The sequence below is a fragment of the Nerophis lumbriciformis genome, linkage group LG01, assembly GCF_033978685.3.
Source record: "Nerophis lumbriciformis linkage group LG01, RoL_Nlum_v2.1, whole genome shotgun sequence".
Classification (NCBI taxonomy): Eukaryota; Metazoa; Chordata; class Actinopteri; order Syngnathiformes; family Syngnathidae; genus Nerophis; species Nerophis lumbriciformis.
In genome coordinates this window covers 59,678,872-59,697,500 of record NC_084548.2, presented here as the reverse complement: position 1 = coordinate 59,697,500, position 18,629 = coordinate 59,678,872, and the positions used below count along the sequence as shown (strand labels likewise).

Below are 18,629 nucleotides of genomic sequence, written 5' to 3'. Positions count from 1 at the left end.
AAGTGTATCTGTAAATTTGTCCTAACCAAATATGACATCACTACTGAGGTAGAGCTGACATCACATCCATAAATTAATAATGAATCTTATGTCCTTATTTCCATCTATCAGTGTGTGCAGGAGTGTAGCCATCACGTAATATTTTGCTAGTAACGTACATCCGAGAAATAGCAGTGCTCAGAAGTACTAACCAGGTGGTTGTTGGCTGACGGGGTCCTGTGTCTTTAGCGATGGTGAGGGCTTGGGTCTTCTGCATCTCTGATATCGCAGCTGTCAAGTGTATCAATGATTTTCTGTCTTGTTTTATCTGCTCGCATTGGCGTATAGCTGCCGGGTTAAGCGATCCAGTTTGCCTGGTGCTTTTCTGTCCTGTCTTAAAGGGGAACATTATCACTAGACCTATGTAAGCGTCAATATATACCTTGATGTTGCAGAAAAAAGACCTTTTTTTTTTTTAACCTATTTCCGAACTCTAAATGGGTGAATTTTGGCGAATTAAACGCCTTTCTATTATTCGCTCTCGGAGCGATGACGTCACAACGGGAAGCAATCCGCCATTTTCTCAAACACATTACAAACACAAAGTCAAATCAGCTCTGTTATTTTCCGTTTTTTCGACTGTTTTCCGTACCTTGGAGACATCTTGCCTCGTCGGTGTGTTGTCGGAGGGTGTAACAACACGAACAGGGACAGATTCAAGTTGCACCAGTGGCCCAAAGATGCGAAAGTGGCAAGAAATTGGACGTTTGTTCCGCACACTTTACCGACGAAAGCTATGCTACGACAGAGATGGCAAGAATGTGTGGATATCCTGCGACACTCAAAGCAGATGCATTTCCAACTGGACTGGACAGATCAGCTTTCAGGAAAAGAGAGCGGATGAGGGTATGTCTACAGAATATATTAATTGATGAAAACTGGGCTGTCGGCACTCTCAAAGTGCATGTAGTTGCCAAATGTATTTCATATGCTGTAAACCTAGTTCATAGTTGTTAGTTTCCTTTAATGCCAAACAAACACATACCAATCGTTGGTTAGAAGGCGATCGCCGAATTCGTCCTCGCTTTCTCCTGTGTCGCTGGCTGTCATGTCGTTTTCGTCGGTTTCGCTTGCATACGGTTCAAACCGATATGGCTCAATAGCTTCAGTTTCTTCTTCAATTTCGTTTTCGCTACCTGCCTCCACACTACAACCATGCGTAATCTGTTGAATCGCTTAAGCCGCTGAAATCCGAGTCTGAATCCGAGCTAATGTCGCTATATCTTGCTGTTCTATCCGCCATGTTTGTTTGTATTGGCATCACTGTGTGACGTCACAGGAAAATGGACGGGTGTATATAACGATGGTTAAAATCAGGCACTTTGAAGCTTTTTTTAGGGATATTGCGTTATGGGTAAAATTTTGAAAAAAACTTCAAAAATAAAATAAGCCACTGGGAACTGATTTTTAATGGTTTTAGCCCTTCTGAAATTGTGATAATGTTCCCCTTTAACGTCCATGATTGACAGTAGGGCTGCACAGTTAATCACATTTTAATCATAATCAAGGATTTTGGCCGCGACGTTTAAACGAGGGTGATTGTTGGCGATATTAACAGGTAAAAAGCAGGCTTCGCTGCATATCAAGTCAAGCACTTTCACAACCAACAGTCAGGCAACCACCAGGGGGCGACTGAAAGACAGTGGACCCATGTGACAGTGAGTAAGAGTGAGTGACACCGTAGATTGACAGTAGATCATCCGGTTGCCAGTAGCTCCTAAAAATCTTAAGAAAATATTCTTTCCTCATCCGCCATTCTTTGCCCGTGACGTAAAGTCAGGCGACTGACGCAAAGCCCCCACAAACAGCTACAAGAAGCAGGACTACCTAAAGTACAGACTACTGTGCACCGAGGGATTTTATATCCATCCACCTCTAAAATACACATTTTTTTTGGGCCAAATATTCACAGCACTTAAAGGGGAACATTATCACCAGACCTATGTAAGCGTCAATATATACCTTGATGTTGCAGAAAAAAGACCATATATTTTTTTAACCGATTTCCGAACTCTAAATGGGTGAATTTTGGTGAATTAAACGCCTTTCTAATATTCGCTCTCGGAGCGATGACGTCACAACGTGGCGTCACATCAAGAAGCAATCCGCCATTTTCTCAAACACCGAGTCAAATCAGCTCTGTTATTTTCCGTTTTTTCGACTGTTTTCCGTACCTTGGAGACATCATGCCTCGTCGGTGTGTTGTCGGAGGGTGTAACAACAGGAACAGGGACGGATTCAAGTTGCACCAGTGGCCCAAAGATGCGAAAGTGGCAAGAAATTGGACGTTTGTTCCGCACACTTTACAGACGAAAGCTATGCTACGACAGAGATGGCAAGAATGTGTGGATATCCTGCGACACTCAAAGCAGATGCATTTCCAACGATAAAGTCAAAGAAATCTGCCGCCAGACTCCCATTGAATCTGCCGGAGTGTGTGAGCAATTCAGGGACAAAGGACCTCGGTAGCACGGCAAGGAATGGCGGCAGTTTGTTCCCGCAGACGAGCGAGCTAAACCCCCTATCGACCCTAGCTTCCCTGGCCTGCTGACATCAACTCCAAAACTGGACAGATCAGCTTTCAGGAAAAGAGCGCGGATGAGGGTATGTCTACAGAATATATTAATTGATGAAAATTGGGCTGTCTGCACTCTCAAAGTGCATTTTGTTGCCAAATGTATTTCATAGGCTGTAAACCTAGTTCATAGTTGTTAGTTTCCTTTAATGCCAAACAAACACATACCAATCGTTGGTTAGAAGGCGATCGCCAAATTCGTCCTCGCTTTCTCCCGTGTCGCTGGCTGTCGTGTCGTTTTCGTCGGTTTCGCTTGCATACTGTTCAAACCGATATGGCTCAATAGCTTCAGTTTCTTCTTCAATTTCGTTTTCGCTACCTGCCTCCACACTACAACCATCCGTTTCAATACATTCGTAATCTGTTGAATCGCTTAAGCCGCTGAAATCCGAGTCTGAATCCGAGCTAATGTCGCTATAGCTTGCTGTTCTATGCGCCATGTTTGTTTGTGTTGGCTTCACTATGTGACGTCACAGGAAAATGGACGGGTGTTTATAACGATGGTTAAAATCAGGCACTTTGAAGCTTTTTTTAGGGATATTGCGTGATGGGTCTAATTTTGAAAAAAACTTCGAAAAATATAATAAGCCACTGGGAACTGATTTTTAATGGTTTTAACCATTCTGAAATTGTGATAATGTTCCCCTTTAACTTTTTCCACATTTTATTATGTGAAGATTCAGTATGAAGATACTTTCTTCATGCTAACGAATAGCACCAACTATGACACACTAAAATGTGGTCATCCGTGTCGAATAAAGCACTTGGCTTTCCTGCACAACACCTAACGTTTTAGTTTCTGTCATGAAAATTGGCATGGACAAAAGGGTGGATTGGACCAACAATCACAATATTTATTGCTCGGACTTAACATGGCGTTAGTTTATTTGCACAAGATGCGATGAGCTGGCGACTTGTCCAGGGTGTACCCGGCCTTCCACCCGAATGCAGCTGAGATAGGCTCCAGCACTCCCCATGACCCCGAAAGGGACAAGCGGTAGAAAATGGATGAATGGATGGACAAGCTTGACAAATCTCACTTCACATGTACTGATGTAATATCACATATTAGTTTCACATTTGAAGTTGAACTGCTGACATGAATGGACTTTTACACAATATTCTATTTTTTGTTTAGTTTCACCTGTATAATGAAGATGATTGAGTGAAAATGTGGTGTGAAGAAAACGTGCAACGTTTCTCCGACTACTGATAACGAAAGGGAATTGCTTAAAATATTGGCAAGGAATTGATACACTGGGAACCGGTTCTGAACAAAATAATATTTTTGATTCCCATCCCGAACCACACACTCCCCTTTCCGACCTGTATAACCGTTTTGTGGTCGAGAGAGCCACCCTGACCACGGACTGCCCATTTCCACCAGTACTTCCAGTTACTGCCACTGGCCTAGAAAAACATCTACACAAAATCCTCCATTCACTCTGCTATACCGGTAATCACTTTGAATAAAATCAAATGGACACCCCGTTTTTAGAAGCTTTTTGTTTGTAACAGTCCTCTTTTAATGTACTGTACTTTCTGTCTTTAATGTAAATTGTGTTTATTGTCGAGCCTGTAAAAGGATAATTTTTGTCTCTGTTGGGACAGACAATGCAGTTTATTTATTTATCCATCTATCTATCTTTGATGCGAGAGGGGAATTTGGAGAACATTTTTGGGTGCTCGTCCCAAAACTCTTTAAACATTTTGAAAAGTGTGTGTGTGTATGCATGTGTGTATATATATATATATATATATATATATATATATATATATATATATACACAGTATATATACATACATACATACATACATACATACATACATACATACATACACACACACATATATATATATATATATATATATATATATATATATATATATATATATATATATATATATATATATATATATATATATACCTCCCTGCTTGGCACTCAGCATCAAGGGTTGGAATTGGGGGTTAAATCACCAAAAATGATTCCCGGGCGCGGCCACTGCTGCTGCTCACTGCTCACTGCTCCCCTTACCTCCCAGGGGGTGATCAAGGGTGATGGGTCAAATGCAGAGAATAATTTCGCCACACTTAGTGTGTGTGACAATCAGTGGTACTTTAACTTTAATATATATATATATATATATATATATATATATATATATATATATATATATATATATATATATATATATATATATATATATATATATATATATATAATTTTGTTAAAAATTTTTTTTTAATATATATATATATATATATATATATATTTTTTTTGTTTGTTTGTTTTTGTTTCATCTGACCACAGAACTTTCCTCCAGGAGGTCTTATCTTTGTCCATGTGATGTCAGATGAAACAAAAATTGAGCTGTTTGGCCACAATACCCAGCAATATGTTTGGAGGAGAAAAGGTGAGGCCTTTAGTCCCAGGAACACCAAGCATACCATCAAGCACTCTGGTAGCAGTTGGACCTTGACTGACTGTGGGCTGTACAGGTGACTATAATGAGCTCAAAAAGGTGGTGGATGGGTGATTAGTTGTGGGGTAAAGGTGGACTTTTTTTCAGGTAGACTGACAGCTCTTTGAAAGTCATAATTCTTGCTGATTCTCATGTGTGCAAATACTTATGAACCCCAGTAACATACAAATAAATCAATAAAAAATCATCCAATGTGATTTCCGGATTTTTCTTTTTAGATTTTGTCTCTAACAGTGGAAATATATCTATGATGAACATTTCAGACCTCTCCCTAATTTCTAAGTGGGAGAACTTGCAAAATTGCCGGGTGTGCAAATACTTGTGGACCTCACTGTATATACAGTACATACAGTATAAGACTATTTTTGCTTGCTACTAGCTCTGGGGTTTTCTGGCATCCCCCAAGGGTCAATCGTAACAGCTCATGTTTCTCACACTCGATTTTATGTGTGAAAACTTAATATCTTAAATTTGATATTTTGCCCTGGTCTTGTTCCCCTTTTAGGTGTACACACAGTTTAAGGCCGAAACGACGCGTCGACGTAGTCGACATCGATTACGTAAATACGTCGACGCCGTTTTTGTGCGTCGACGCGTTGCATACCGTATTTCCTTGAATAGCCGCCGGGGCGCTAATTAATTTAAAACCTCTTCTCACTCCTGCGCTTACCAAAAGGCGTGGGGTAAATTTAGGCCTGCGCTTAAAATTTGAGTGATGTAAGGATACCATCATGAAAAGCACATTTAATAAAAAAAACGTTATTATGGTCTTACCTTTACTTATGAGTCCATGCGCAGCTGCTTCTGATCAAAAGCATCGATAACTTGCTTATAGAAGTCTTCCTTATCTTTCTTCAGTTTTAAAAGTCTCTCTGTCTCGATGGAGATATTCCTTTAAGTATTACCTCCTGCTTCGATTGGAAGTATAGTTTAGAAAACTGTTTTATTTTAGATATGTAATCCTCCATGTTAAAAGTGCAAGCAAACGATCGCTGCTCACTCTTGTGGCTTGTTGTCTTCTTCTGCAGCACCGGTCTTCTGCAGTACTGGTAGTCGCAAGAAGGATCACTAGCGCCCTCTGCCACCAGGAGGCGGGAGTCTTTTAATGACTCATATTTGACACACGCAGCTACGGTATATTAATAAAACATAGCTGCTTACTGTTCTTTTTAGCATATTCAATAGCTTGGACCTTAAATCCTACTGAAAAGCTCTTAATCTTCTTCCCTTTATGCGATTTCAAATTATTGAAATCAGCCTCCTCCATTTTGAAAATGATGACAGGTGAAGTGTCACTCATGACGTGACGAGTTTGACCCGGCGGAAGTTCTAGACATGTGCTAATTATTTTGCGAAACGAGTTTGACCCGGCGAAAATTCCAGACATGCGCGAATAAAATTAATATTTTGCGAAACGAGTTTGATCCGGCGTTAATCCTGAGCCGGCGGTAAGGCCAAGCATGCGCTAATTATTTTGCAAAACGAGTTTGACCCGGCAGTAATTCGAGGCATGCGAATACTATAACCCGGCGCCAATTCAAGGAAATACGCACTTTTTTGTATTGGATGTTTATCTTTATTTTTGCACATTTTAAAGCAAAATAAGCAATACTTTTACTTTTGAAATTCTTATACTATTTCAGAATATTAAGATTTGCATTGTATGTTTATTTTATATTTGCACATTAAAATGCAAATAAGCTACTTTTAATTTTGTTAAATGTTAAAAGTTTTAAAAATGTTTACATTGTTACAGAATATTTTGTCATGTTGTTGTCAATGTTGACTGAGTGGCCATACGTTGTTTTTTTTTGTAAATAAAAGCCATGCCTTTTGAAAAAACTGGCCTACATTTTATTTTTTCATCTTCATTTTAAATAAAAAAATAATCGGTAAAAGGAAAAATAATCTATAGATTAATCGAAAAAAATAATCTATAGATTAACCGATTATTCGAAAAAAATAATCGGTTTCGTTCATCGTTAGCTGCAGCCTTAACACAGTTATCTTGTTTGTATATAAGGTTTTAATGCTGTTTATTTGTATTTTTTTCATGGCTTGTTATATTGCTTCTGTTATGTCCGGTATGGTTATGACATCTTGAATGTCAACGTGGTGACTGATGATACCCTCAGTGACTTTATCAGAGCATATGTTGGTGCAGGACAATATCTCATGTGACTGTGCAAAGCTGGACATTTTTTTAAAGCCTGCATTTATCTTCTTGTGTCCTACAGATATCAGTGAAGAACATATTCTCCCCGGGCAGCGGGACTGGATCTCCAGGATGGAGCAGGAGCCACAGCTACCCTATGTTAAAGAGGACGAGGACTCACAACCGCCCCCCATTAAAGAAGAGGAAGAGGAGGAGTCACAGCACCCGCACATTAAAGAGGAAGTAGAAGAACACAGCGACTATCTTGAAGGACTGGAGGAGGTTGATGTCACCAAGATGCCATTGACTGGTGCGATTGTGAAGAGTGAAAATGATGAGGTCAAAGGTGAAAGTGAGGAGAAGAGAGAGGCAGAGCCTCCAAGCAGCAGCTCAACTCAACACATGACAACAGAAGCTGATGGAGACCACTGTGGAGGATCACAAGCAGACAAGATCTTAGCTCCACTATCAGATAGTGACGACACAACGTCTCACTCTCCTGACACTGATGATGGAGACTCTAAAGATGATAAGACATGTCACACTGACAACACACACTTAACATGTTCTCACTGTGACAAAACTTTTAGTTACCAGAGTAAACTGAAAAGACACATGAGAACACACACTGGAGAAAAACCTTTTACCTGCTCAGTTTGCGGTAAAAGGTTTGCACAAAAAAATGTGTTGAAAGATCATATGCAAATACACACAGGAGAAAAACCTTTTTCCTGTTCAGTATGCGGTAAAGGTTTTGCACGAAGACAGGGTTTGAAAGTGCACATGAGAACACACACTGGAGAAAAACATTTTTCTTGTTCAATCTGTGGTAAAAGTTTTATGCAAAATCAGTATTTGAAAGAACACTTGAAAACACACACCGGGGAAAAAACCTATTCCTGTTCAAGGTGCAACAAAAGCTTTTATTACCAATCAGCATTCATAAGACACATGAGAACACACTCTGGAGAAAAAATGTTGTCTTGTTCAATCTGTGGTAAAGGTTATATACACAATCAGTCTTTGAAAGAACACTTGAAAACACACACCGGAGAAAAAATCTATTCCTGTTCAAGCTGCAACAAAAGTTTTTATTACCTATCAGCATTTATAAGACACATGAAAACACACACTGAAAAAAAAGCTTTTTCTTGTTCAATCTGTGGTAAATGTTATAAACAAAATCAGTGTTTGAAAGTACACACAAGAACACACTTTCGAGAAAACAATTGTTCTTGTTCAATCTGTGGCAAATGTTTTACACAAAGTAGTGAGTTGAAAGTACACGTAAGAATACACACTGGAGAAAAACCATTCATGTGCTCAATTTGTAGTAAAAGATTCACCCAGAAGGCAAATTTGATCATGCACACAAGAATACACACTGGTGAAAAACCTTATATATGTTCAAAATGTGGTAAAGCTTTTACACAAAGGCACTGTTTGAAAGCACACACAAGAATACACACAGGAGAGAAAGTGTTGAGTTGCAGTGTGTGTGGTGAAAGATTCTCTTCTAAGTACCAGTGTAAGAAACACAAGTGTGCTGGTGAGAACAGCAGCAGCAAATGAAGATGCAGGATTTGAAATAAACCGTCAAAACGTTCACTTTGACTTTCAAAGTCACATCATTGTGTGTAACACAATCTTGTTAATATACTTTTAACATTTCTAGATTATATGTTTTATATTGGTACCTTTTTCATGCATTTATATACAACATTGTGCACTGTTGTTTAAAAATGAATGGATCAATATGACTGAAAAGGGATAGTAAACAGTACAAATCATGTTACATACAATAAAATAGTCTGTGTATGTTGATATTCATAATTCACTTGCATACTTATTCATATTAGTGTTTTTATATTGGTTTTAGGAATAATCAAGTGTTACATTTTTTTTTTAAATTTTAAGCGATTGCATGGATGAACTCATTTATACATATTTATTTTACATTTGTTCATACGGACGCTATCTGCAACACTATTCGGCCATTCGGGACATGGGACAAGAGAGAGCTAACATGTAAAAAACAACAACTGTTAAATAACTATTGTAACCACGTGCTGGTGTTAATGCGTATGGTCATGTTCAGAGTTCACAAATGTTTCTAAGTATACTGTGCCTGAAAGATTATTGACGGAGAATGTGAGAGAGAAAAAGACGTGTGCGCACGAGAAAGAATATGTGTCGAAATTGAACCTGTTAGCACAGGATTGACAATAAGACTTAAAAAGAGTGTCGTACTTTGTGACTCTATCTGGGCGCAACAACACACCACGCTGAAAAACGCCACATTCAGTAATTATTTTTAGAGAGCACCAAGATATTAAGTGCACAATATCAGTTGCCAGGCAATTGTTTAATCACTGTGTTTTCATTTCATACAATCATTTTTGCATTTCAAGCACAATGTCTGCTCGCCTGTGTTCAGGGACCCTTTGCGGCAAAACTGACCAATCACAGCTCTGCGTTCTGCGTCGCCGGTAACGTTACTCTTAAAATGTGTTACTTTATGAATGATTTGTTGGGTCTTGATAATCCATTCTGTTAATTATCTTTATTTCTCTCTTTGTTTTGTTATTTATATGTATGTCCCCAGACCTTTATGCACTATATAGATGAGAGAAGATGGCAGAACTCTTTGTGGAAGGTTATAAATAATGCTTTTGTTTTTAAGAATCTACATTTGTGAATAATAAAGTTGGCCGTGACCATATTGACCATTTGTTTTACTTTCTTAGAATCCCCAAAACAATATCAATTTCAGAAAACATGGGCAAGTTTGGAATGTTAGATAATGCCAATAATGAACATCATCCCACGGAACTTTACTGTACATACTGTACATTCATCAAATAAATGTACTGTTGATTCAATGTCGCCATCACAGAAAGAACGAGTGTCGTCTTCAATCGAAAAACATCGTAAAAACTATTTTGAAGGGTAAATTCCTGGAAATGTTTTTAAAATGAACTTTTCTTTGACCTTGGAGGAATGGGACGTTTCAGGTCATTTGTACAAATGTTTCGTTTTTGTTCCAGAGAAATAACTGAGAAATTGAGTTAGGATTTGATATGTAAGGAAAAAAGACATTAGAAGTGTCTGATATTAGAGTTTGAAAATTTGATATGTGTAATATTGTGCCTGTTGGATGGAAACAAATTCTCTCCTTATTTGGCAAAGTAAGAACACCCCCAAAAGTGGCCTTCATTCTTCCACAATGAGATAAACAAAATGAAAACACCCTGTGTTTATATCTATGCACTCACACAAGCAAAACCCAAAACCAGTGAAGTTGGCATGTTGTGTAAATCGTAAATAAAAACAGAATACAATGATTTGCAAATCCTTTTCAACTTATATTCATTTGAATATACTGCAAAGACAAGATACTTAACCTTCGAAGTGGAAAACTTAATTTTTTGCAAATATTAGCTCATTTGGAATATGATGCCAGCAACATGTTTAAAAAAAGCTGGCACAAGTGGCAAAAAAAAGACTGAGAAAGTTGAGGAATGCTCATCAAACAGTTATTTGGAACATCCCACATGTGAACAGGCTAATTGGGAACAGGTGGGTGCCATGATTGGGTATAAAAACAGCTTCCATAAAATGCTCAGTCATTCACAAACAGGGATGGGGCGAGGGTCAGCACTTTGTGAACAAATGCGTGAGCAAATTGTCCAACTGTTTAAGAACAACATTTCTTGACGAGCTATTGCAAGGAATTTAGGGATTTAATGCCTGTGACCTTAGATCCCTCAGGCGGTACTGCATCAACAAACGATATTGTGTGTAAAGGATATCACTACATGGCAGAGGTGTGGACTCGAGTCACATGACTTGGACTCGAGTCAGACTCGAGTCATGAATTTGATGACTTTAGACTCGACTTGACAAAATGTAAAAAGACTTGCAACTCGACTTAGACTTTAACATCAATGACTTGTGACTTCACTTGGACTTGAGCCTTTTGAATTGACATGACTTGACATGACTTGCTACTTTCCCCAAAACCCAAAGATGAAAAAGTTATTCGGGAGCGCTCCGTATTTTTCATTGTGTACTTGTCTATCAGCGTTGCGTGTGTCAGCTGGTGTGGTCTCAGTACAACAGCCAATCAAATTAGATCTACTTTGTTTTCATCACACAGCATTCATCCAATCAAATTGCAGGACAACCAACGAAGAAGACATGTCCAAACCACACGCCAGTGAACAAAAAATGATACCTAAAATAATTTTGTTTGGGTATAAAAATTACGAGGTGGTCAACACAAAACGGTTTGCAGTATGCAACACATGCGGTTCGAAAATTACTGATGGAGAGGCAACAACTTCCAACTTCGTCCGGCATTTGAAGTTGCACAAAGAACGGTAAGTTTTGAATGTAAGATAACGTTTATTGGCTAAGTAACGTGACTTTTATTTGCTGTGTAGTTAAATCAGTGAGGCTGTAAACTCACTGCTAACGTTATAACGTTATTGCAAACACGGGAATCTGTTGCAGTTCACTACCTTATTCATACTTTTTGTTCAGTGATTTTTTTTAAGCAGGGTTACGTTAGTCAATATATCACACGTAACGTTAGACGGCGGTCAGCAGCACCGCGTATTTTAGCCACCTAAAAAAAGACAAAAATAGTAAAATAAAGGTCAGTTAAAATGTATACTATATTATGAATATGTGTACCGTTTTAGCTAGCTTTCTGACATACTGTTGGTTGTTTACCTCAGTGGTCCCCAACCACCGGGCCACGGCCCGGTACTGGTCCGTGGATCGATTGGTATCGGGCCGCACAAGAAATACATTTTTTTTTTCTCTTTTTTTAATTAAATCAACATAAAAAACACAAGATACACTTACAAGTAGTGCACCAACCCAAAAAAACTCTCCCCCCCTTTTGTTCTGGGCATTGAACATGAAGACTCTTCCTTCACTGTTCCGAGTGGCCATGAGAGTCTTGGCAGTGCCTGCCTCCAGTGCTCCAGTGGAGCGAGTTTTCAGCCATGGTGGCATCATACTACGCCCCCATCGTGCACAAATGACTGACAGACTCTTGGCTAATTTGGTCTTTTGCAAATGCAATGCAGCATAGGGCCCTGACATATAAAAAGTACAACTTTTTTGTTATGTTCACGTGTATGTCATGTTTTTTCAATGTTAACACTTTTGTACAAATAAGTACATTTGCACTTTATTTTTCAATGTGTTTGTTCTGTAAAGGAATGAGTTAATGTTTAAAATGACTGGTTAATAGTGCTATTATAAAGTGCAATGTCAGCACAATTTTCTTTCCTGCAATTTAAAATGCACTTGTTTTAATAAATAAATACAGCGTTTGAAAAGCATACACAATCTGTGTTAATATATTAGTCTATGGTTAAAAGGACTTGAAAGGACTCGAAACTCAAAATGCAGGACTTAGACTTGACTTGAGACTTTCCAGTCTTGACTTTGGACTTGACTCGGGGCTTGCCTGTCTTGACTCGGGACTTGACTCGGACTTGAGGGCAAAGACTTGAGACTTACTTGTGACTTGCAAAACAATGACTTGGTCCCACCTCTGCTACATGGGCTCAGGAACACTTCAGAAAACCACTGTCAGTAACGACAGTTGGTCGCTACATCTGTAAGTGCAAGTTAAAACTCTACTATGCAAAGTAAAAGCCATTTATCAACAACACCCAGAAACGCAGCCAGCTTTGCTGGGCCTAAGCTCATCTAAGATTGACTGATAAAAAGTGTTTTTTGGTCTAACGAGTCCACATTTCAAATTGTTTTTGGAAACTGTGGACATTGTGTCCTCTGTAACAAAGAGGAAAAGAACCATCCGGATTGTTGTAGGCGCAAAGTTGAAAAGCCAGCATCTGTGATGGTATGGGGGTGTATTAGTGCCCAAGGCATGGGTAACTTACATATATTTGAAGGCACCATTAATGTCACATGGTGTAGGTGGTGACGAACACCAAGATGCCTGGATGGCAGGCTTTGTCCAGGAAAACATGATTTAATGTTCATAAAATAAAGGTAAAAACACAAACCAGGAACTAGGAGCAGGAAACAGGATACCAGGAAAACAGGAACTGGAAGACGAGGAACAAAAAGACAGCAAGCTACAAACATCTACAATATATAGCTTACCGCTACCGCTTACAGCTACACTGACATCGACAAGTAGGAATGACAATAATCCAGCGCAGAGTGGAGGACAAAGCAGGTTTAAATAGCTGCTGGCTGATTGACACCAGGTGTGGCCCGATGCCAATCAGCCACAGCTGAGGGGAAAAAGCACTCAGGGAGACAATCAGGAAATAACCAAAATAAGAGTGCTGACAGGAACGAAAGACAGGAAACAAAGACAAACGCAGAGGGAAAACTAAGACATAGCCAGACTGTCAGGGACAAGCCTGACAATTAATGCTGAAAGGTACATACAGATTTTGGTGCAACATATGTTGCCGTCTCAGCAACGTTATCATGGACGCCCCTGCTTATTTCAGCAAGACAATGCCAAGCCACGTGTTACAACAGCGTGGCTTCATAGTAAAAGAGAGCGAGTACTAGACTGGCCTGCCTGTAGTCCAGACCTGTCTCCCATTGAAAATGTGTGGCGCATTATGAAGCCTAAAATACCACAACGGAGACCCCCGGACTATTGAACAACTTAAGCTGTACATCAAGCAAGAATGGGAAATAATTCCACCTGGAAAGCTTAAAAATTGGTCTCCTCAGTTCCCAAATGTTTACTGAGTCTTGTTAAAAGGAAAAGCCATGTAACACAGTGGTAAAAATGCCCCTGTGACAATTTATTTGCAATGTGTTGCTGCCATTAAATTCTAAGTTAATGATTATTTGCACACACAAAATATAGTTTCTCAGTTCGAACATTAGATATATTGTCTTTGCAGTCTATTCAATTGAATATAAGTTGAAAAGGATTTGCAAATCATTGTATTCTGTTTTAATTTACAAATTATACAACGTGCCAACTTCACTGGTTTTGGGTTTTCTAGTTAAAAACAAGTCTCTTGCCATTGATAACCTATTAAAATGCGTCACTGTAGAAATGTGTCAGGAAAAGAGTAAGAACGTGTTAGTAAGCTGCTCATATAGAGCACCAAAGTCAAGTATAGTGACATGCACAGACTGGATCGAAGCAACTTTTACACATAACCAAAAAATATTCTTCATATGTGGAGACTTCAACATTGATCCTCTGAACCCAAATAAGCAAAAAGCAATTGATGACTTCATAACCACAATGAACAGCATGAGCCTGTGCCCAAAAATTACTAAAGCAAGCAGAATAACATGACAATTTGTAAGTAACTACATAACAGTGTATGATTAAAACTTTCCTCAAAGAATAGTCACTAAAAAGAAGAGAAACAAAGAACAACCACAGATGACAAAAGCATTGCAGAAAGCTTGCAAAAAGAAAAACACACTATACAAACAACTTAATAAACAAAGAACCAAAGAAGCTGAACACAAATACAAAGCATAGAAAAACAATTTAATACGGACTCTACATAAAAGTAAAAAACAGCATTACGACAAAATACTAAATGAAAACAAAAATAACACTAAAGCGACATGGAACATCTTAAAAAGCTCCACCAACTCGGCTGATGACTTTATGAATTTATTTAATGATAAAATTTAACTCATTAGAAAGGAGATTTAAGATAACGCATCCCAGCTCCAACTGGGTTCTATTAAAGTTAAAGTTAAAGTTAAAGTACCAATGATTGTCACACACACACTAGGTGTGGTGAAATTATTCTCTGCATTTGACCCATCACCCTTGATCACCCCCTGGGAGGTGAGGGGAGCAGTGAGCAGCAGCGGTGGCCGCGCCCGGGAATCATTTTTGGTGATTTAACCCCCAATTCCAACCCTTGATGCTGAGTGCCAAGCAGGGAGGCAATGGGTCCCATTTTTATAGTCTTTGGTATGACCCGGCCGGGATTTGAACTCACAACCTACCGATCTCAGGGCGGACACTCTAACCACTAGGCCACTGAGTAGGTAACACAGATACGACGGATATTGCCCTCCAAAATAATGTCTCTCTTTTTGAAGAAATAATATTAGAGGAACTCATGTGACACATAAATGGGACACAACAAAAATGTTTACTTGACCCACTTCCTGGGAAACTTATCAAGCGGTTATTCATCCCCTGCTCAAAAGACCTATCCTCGATCCTGACTTCATGGTAAACTACCGGCCGGTGTCCCACCTTCCCTTTATCTCGAAAATCCTCGTAAAAATTGTTGCACAGCAGCTAGATGAACATTTAGCGTCTAACAATCTCTGTGAACCCTTTCAGTCCGGTTTCAGGGCAAATCACTCTACGGAGACAGCCCTAAAAAATTACTAATGATCTATTACTAACTATGGATGCTGATGGGTCATTCATGTGGCTGCTACTTGATCTTTGCGCTGCTTTTGATACCGTCGATCATAACATTCTATTAGAACGTATCAACCCACCACGTATTGGTATGTCACCTGGAGGCGTGTCTAAATGAAATGAAACAATGGATGTCCAGCAACTTTTTGCATCTTAATGCTAAGAAAACGCAAATGCTTATTATCAATCCTGTGAGACACCGGCACCTATTGAATAATACCACCTTAACATTTGACAACAAAACAATTGTACACCTATTTAATAATACCACCTCAACATTTGACAACACAACAATTACACAAAGGGACTCGGTAAAGAATGTGGGTATTATATTCGACCCAACTCTCTCATTTGAGTCACACATTAAGAGTGTTACTAAAACAGCCTTCTATCATCTCGGTAATATCGCTAAAATTCATCCCATTTTGTCCACCAGCTACGCTGAGATAATTATTCATGCATTCGTTACGTCTCGTCTCGATTACTGTTACGTATTATTTCCGGGTCTCCCTATGTCTAGTATTAAACGATTACAGTTGGTACAAAATGCGGCTGCTAGACTTTTGACAAGAACAATAAAGTTTGATCATATTACGTGTATACTGTATATACCTTTATATACCTATATACATATATACCTACTGTATATATATATATATATATATACACACCTATACTGTATATACCTTTATATACCTATATACATATATACCTATATATATACCTAAACTGTATATACATTTATATACCTATATACATACATACCTATATATATATATATATATATATATATATATATATATATATATATATATATATATATATATATATATATATATATACATACATATATATATATATATATATATATATATATATATATATATATATATATATATATATATATATATATATATATATATATATATATATATATATATATATATATATATATGCCTTTACCAGGGGTCGGGAACTTTTTTGACTGAGAGAGCCATGAAAGTCAAATATTTTAAAAATATATTTCCGTGAGAGCCATATAATATTTTTATACACTGAATACAACTAGATGCGTGCATTTTTAAGTAAGACCAACATTTTTTGAGTAATATAAGTCCCTTGTTCTTTTTAATACCATTGTTATTCTGAAGCTAACTAATAATAAATAAAATACTTCTTACCATTAATGCGACTTCTTGAACAGGTGCAGTAGAAAACGGATGGATGGATTAAAATGCATGAGAATGTTTTATATTTTGAACGTTATTTTTAACACTGTGATTACCAGCTGAATTATTCATTATTTATCGTGTTAAGCAATGTCAGCTAAGATTTATCTGAGAGCCAGATGCAGTCATCAAAAGAGCCACATCTGGCTCTAGAGCCATAGGTTCCCTACCCTTGGCCTATACTGTATATACCTTTATAAACCTATATACATATATACCTATATATATACCTATACTGGCTCACCTGCACTGGCTTCCTGGGCACTTAAGATGCGACTTTAAGGTTTTACTACTTACGTATAAAATACTAAACGGTCTAGATCCATCCTATCTTGCTGATTGTATTGTACCATATGTCCCAGCCAGAAATCTGCGTCAAAGAACTCCAGCTTATTAGTGATTCCCAGAGCCCAGAAAAAGCTTGCGGGCTTATGAGCATTTTCTATTTTCTATTCGAGCTCCAGTACTCTGGAATTAAGAATCTACCTCAGTGAAAGCATTTAAGTCCCATCCTAAAACTTATTTGTAAACTCTAGCCTTTAAATAGACCACCTTTTAGACCATTTGATCTGCCGTCTCCCTTTTCTGCTCTGCCCCCCTCCCCAGAAGAGGCACTAGCTGTTCAAATCTGGGACCCAGGATGGACCGCTCCTCTATGCAACAGTTGGTGACGTCTCTGCGCTGCTGACTTGTCTACATGTAAGAGGATCCACTGCTGGCCTCACTATGAACTGAACTCTCAAGTTATTAACTGTATCCACTCGGCATCCATTGCACCGGTCACTCGAGGGGGGCCCCCACATCTGTGGTCCTTTCCAAGGTTTCTCGTTGTTCCCATTGGGTTGAGGTTTTTTTTGCCCTGATGTGGGATCTAAGCTGAGGATGTCGTTGTGGCTTGTGCAGCCCTTTGAGCCATTTTGATTTAGGGCCATATAAGTCAACGTTGATTGATTGATAGATAATTATATTTCATGTGCCAAATATTTTACATGTCTGAGTTAAAAGTATTTGTTTTTTGTGTGTTCTGCAGACATCTGTAGCTGATTGGACGTAAAAAAGAATGTGTTCCAAAATCGCACAGCGGAGCTTCAGTTTGGAGCAGGAGGATCCACAGCACGCCTATTTTAAAGAGGAAGAGGAGGAGACACAGTCCCCTAATGTTAAAGGGGGGAAAACAATTATAAAGCCCCCTCACATTAAAATGGAAAATGAGTCACAGTCCCGACATATAAAAGATGAAAAGGAGGAGCCACATCCCCCTCATGTTAAAGAGGAAGAATAAAAGCTTAAAACCCCTCAAATTAAAAAAGGATCATGAGGAGCCATAGCTCCCTCACGTTAAAATTGAAAAGGAATCACATTCCCCACATATACAAACCCCGTTGGTCCATATGAGTTGGGAAATTGTGTTAGATGTAAATATAAACGGAATACAATGATTTGCGAATCCTTTTCAACCCATATTCAGTTGAATGCACTACAAAGACAAGATATTTGATGTTCAAACTCATAAACTTATTTTTTTTTTGCAACACGTGCCAAAGTAGTTGGGAAGCTTTGAAAGTGGAATTCTTTCCCATTCTTGTTTTATGTAGAGCTTCAGTCCTTCAACAGTCCGGGGTCTCCACTGTCATATTTTACACTTCATAATGAGCCACACATTTTCGATGGGAGACAGGTCTGGACTGCAGGAGGACCAGGAAAGTACCCGCACTCTTT

The 18,629-nt window shown here is 38.5% G+C and overlaps 1 protein-coding gene across 2 annotated transcripts in view; it reads left to right on the top strand.

Moving 5' to 3' along the window:
* The window catches only part of LOC133570136 (uncharacterized), a 13,178-nt gene extending 3,203 nt beyond the window's left edge, over positions 1 to 9,975 (top strand). The window contains exon 3 of one of the 2 annotated variants that reach the window (XM_061922838.2): positions 7,336 to 9,975. In XM_061922838.2, the coding sequence (XP_061778822.2) occupies positions 7,336 to 8,825 (1,490 nt within the window). In that variant the 3' untranslated portion in view covers positions 8,826 to 9,975. Of the gene's footprint in view, positions 1 to 3,752; positions 4,062 to 7,335 lie in introns of those variants that run through there. The other variant, XM_061922846.2, reaches the window with a different exon arrangement.
* Positions 9,976 to 18,629: the final 8,654 nt, after the last annotated feature.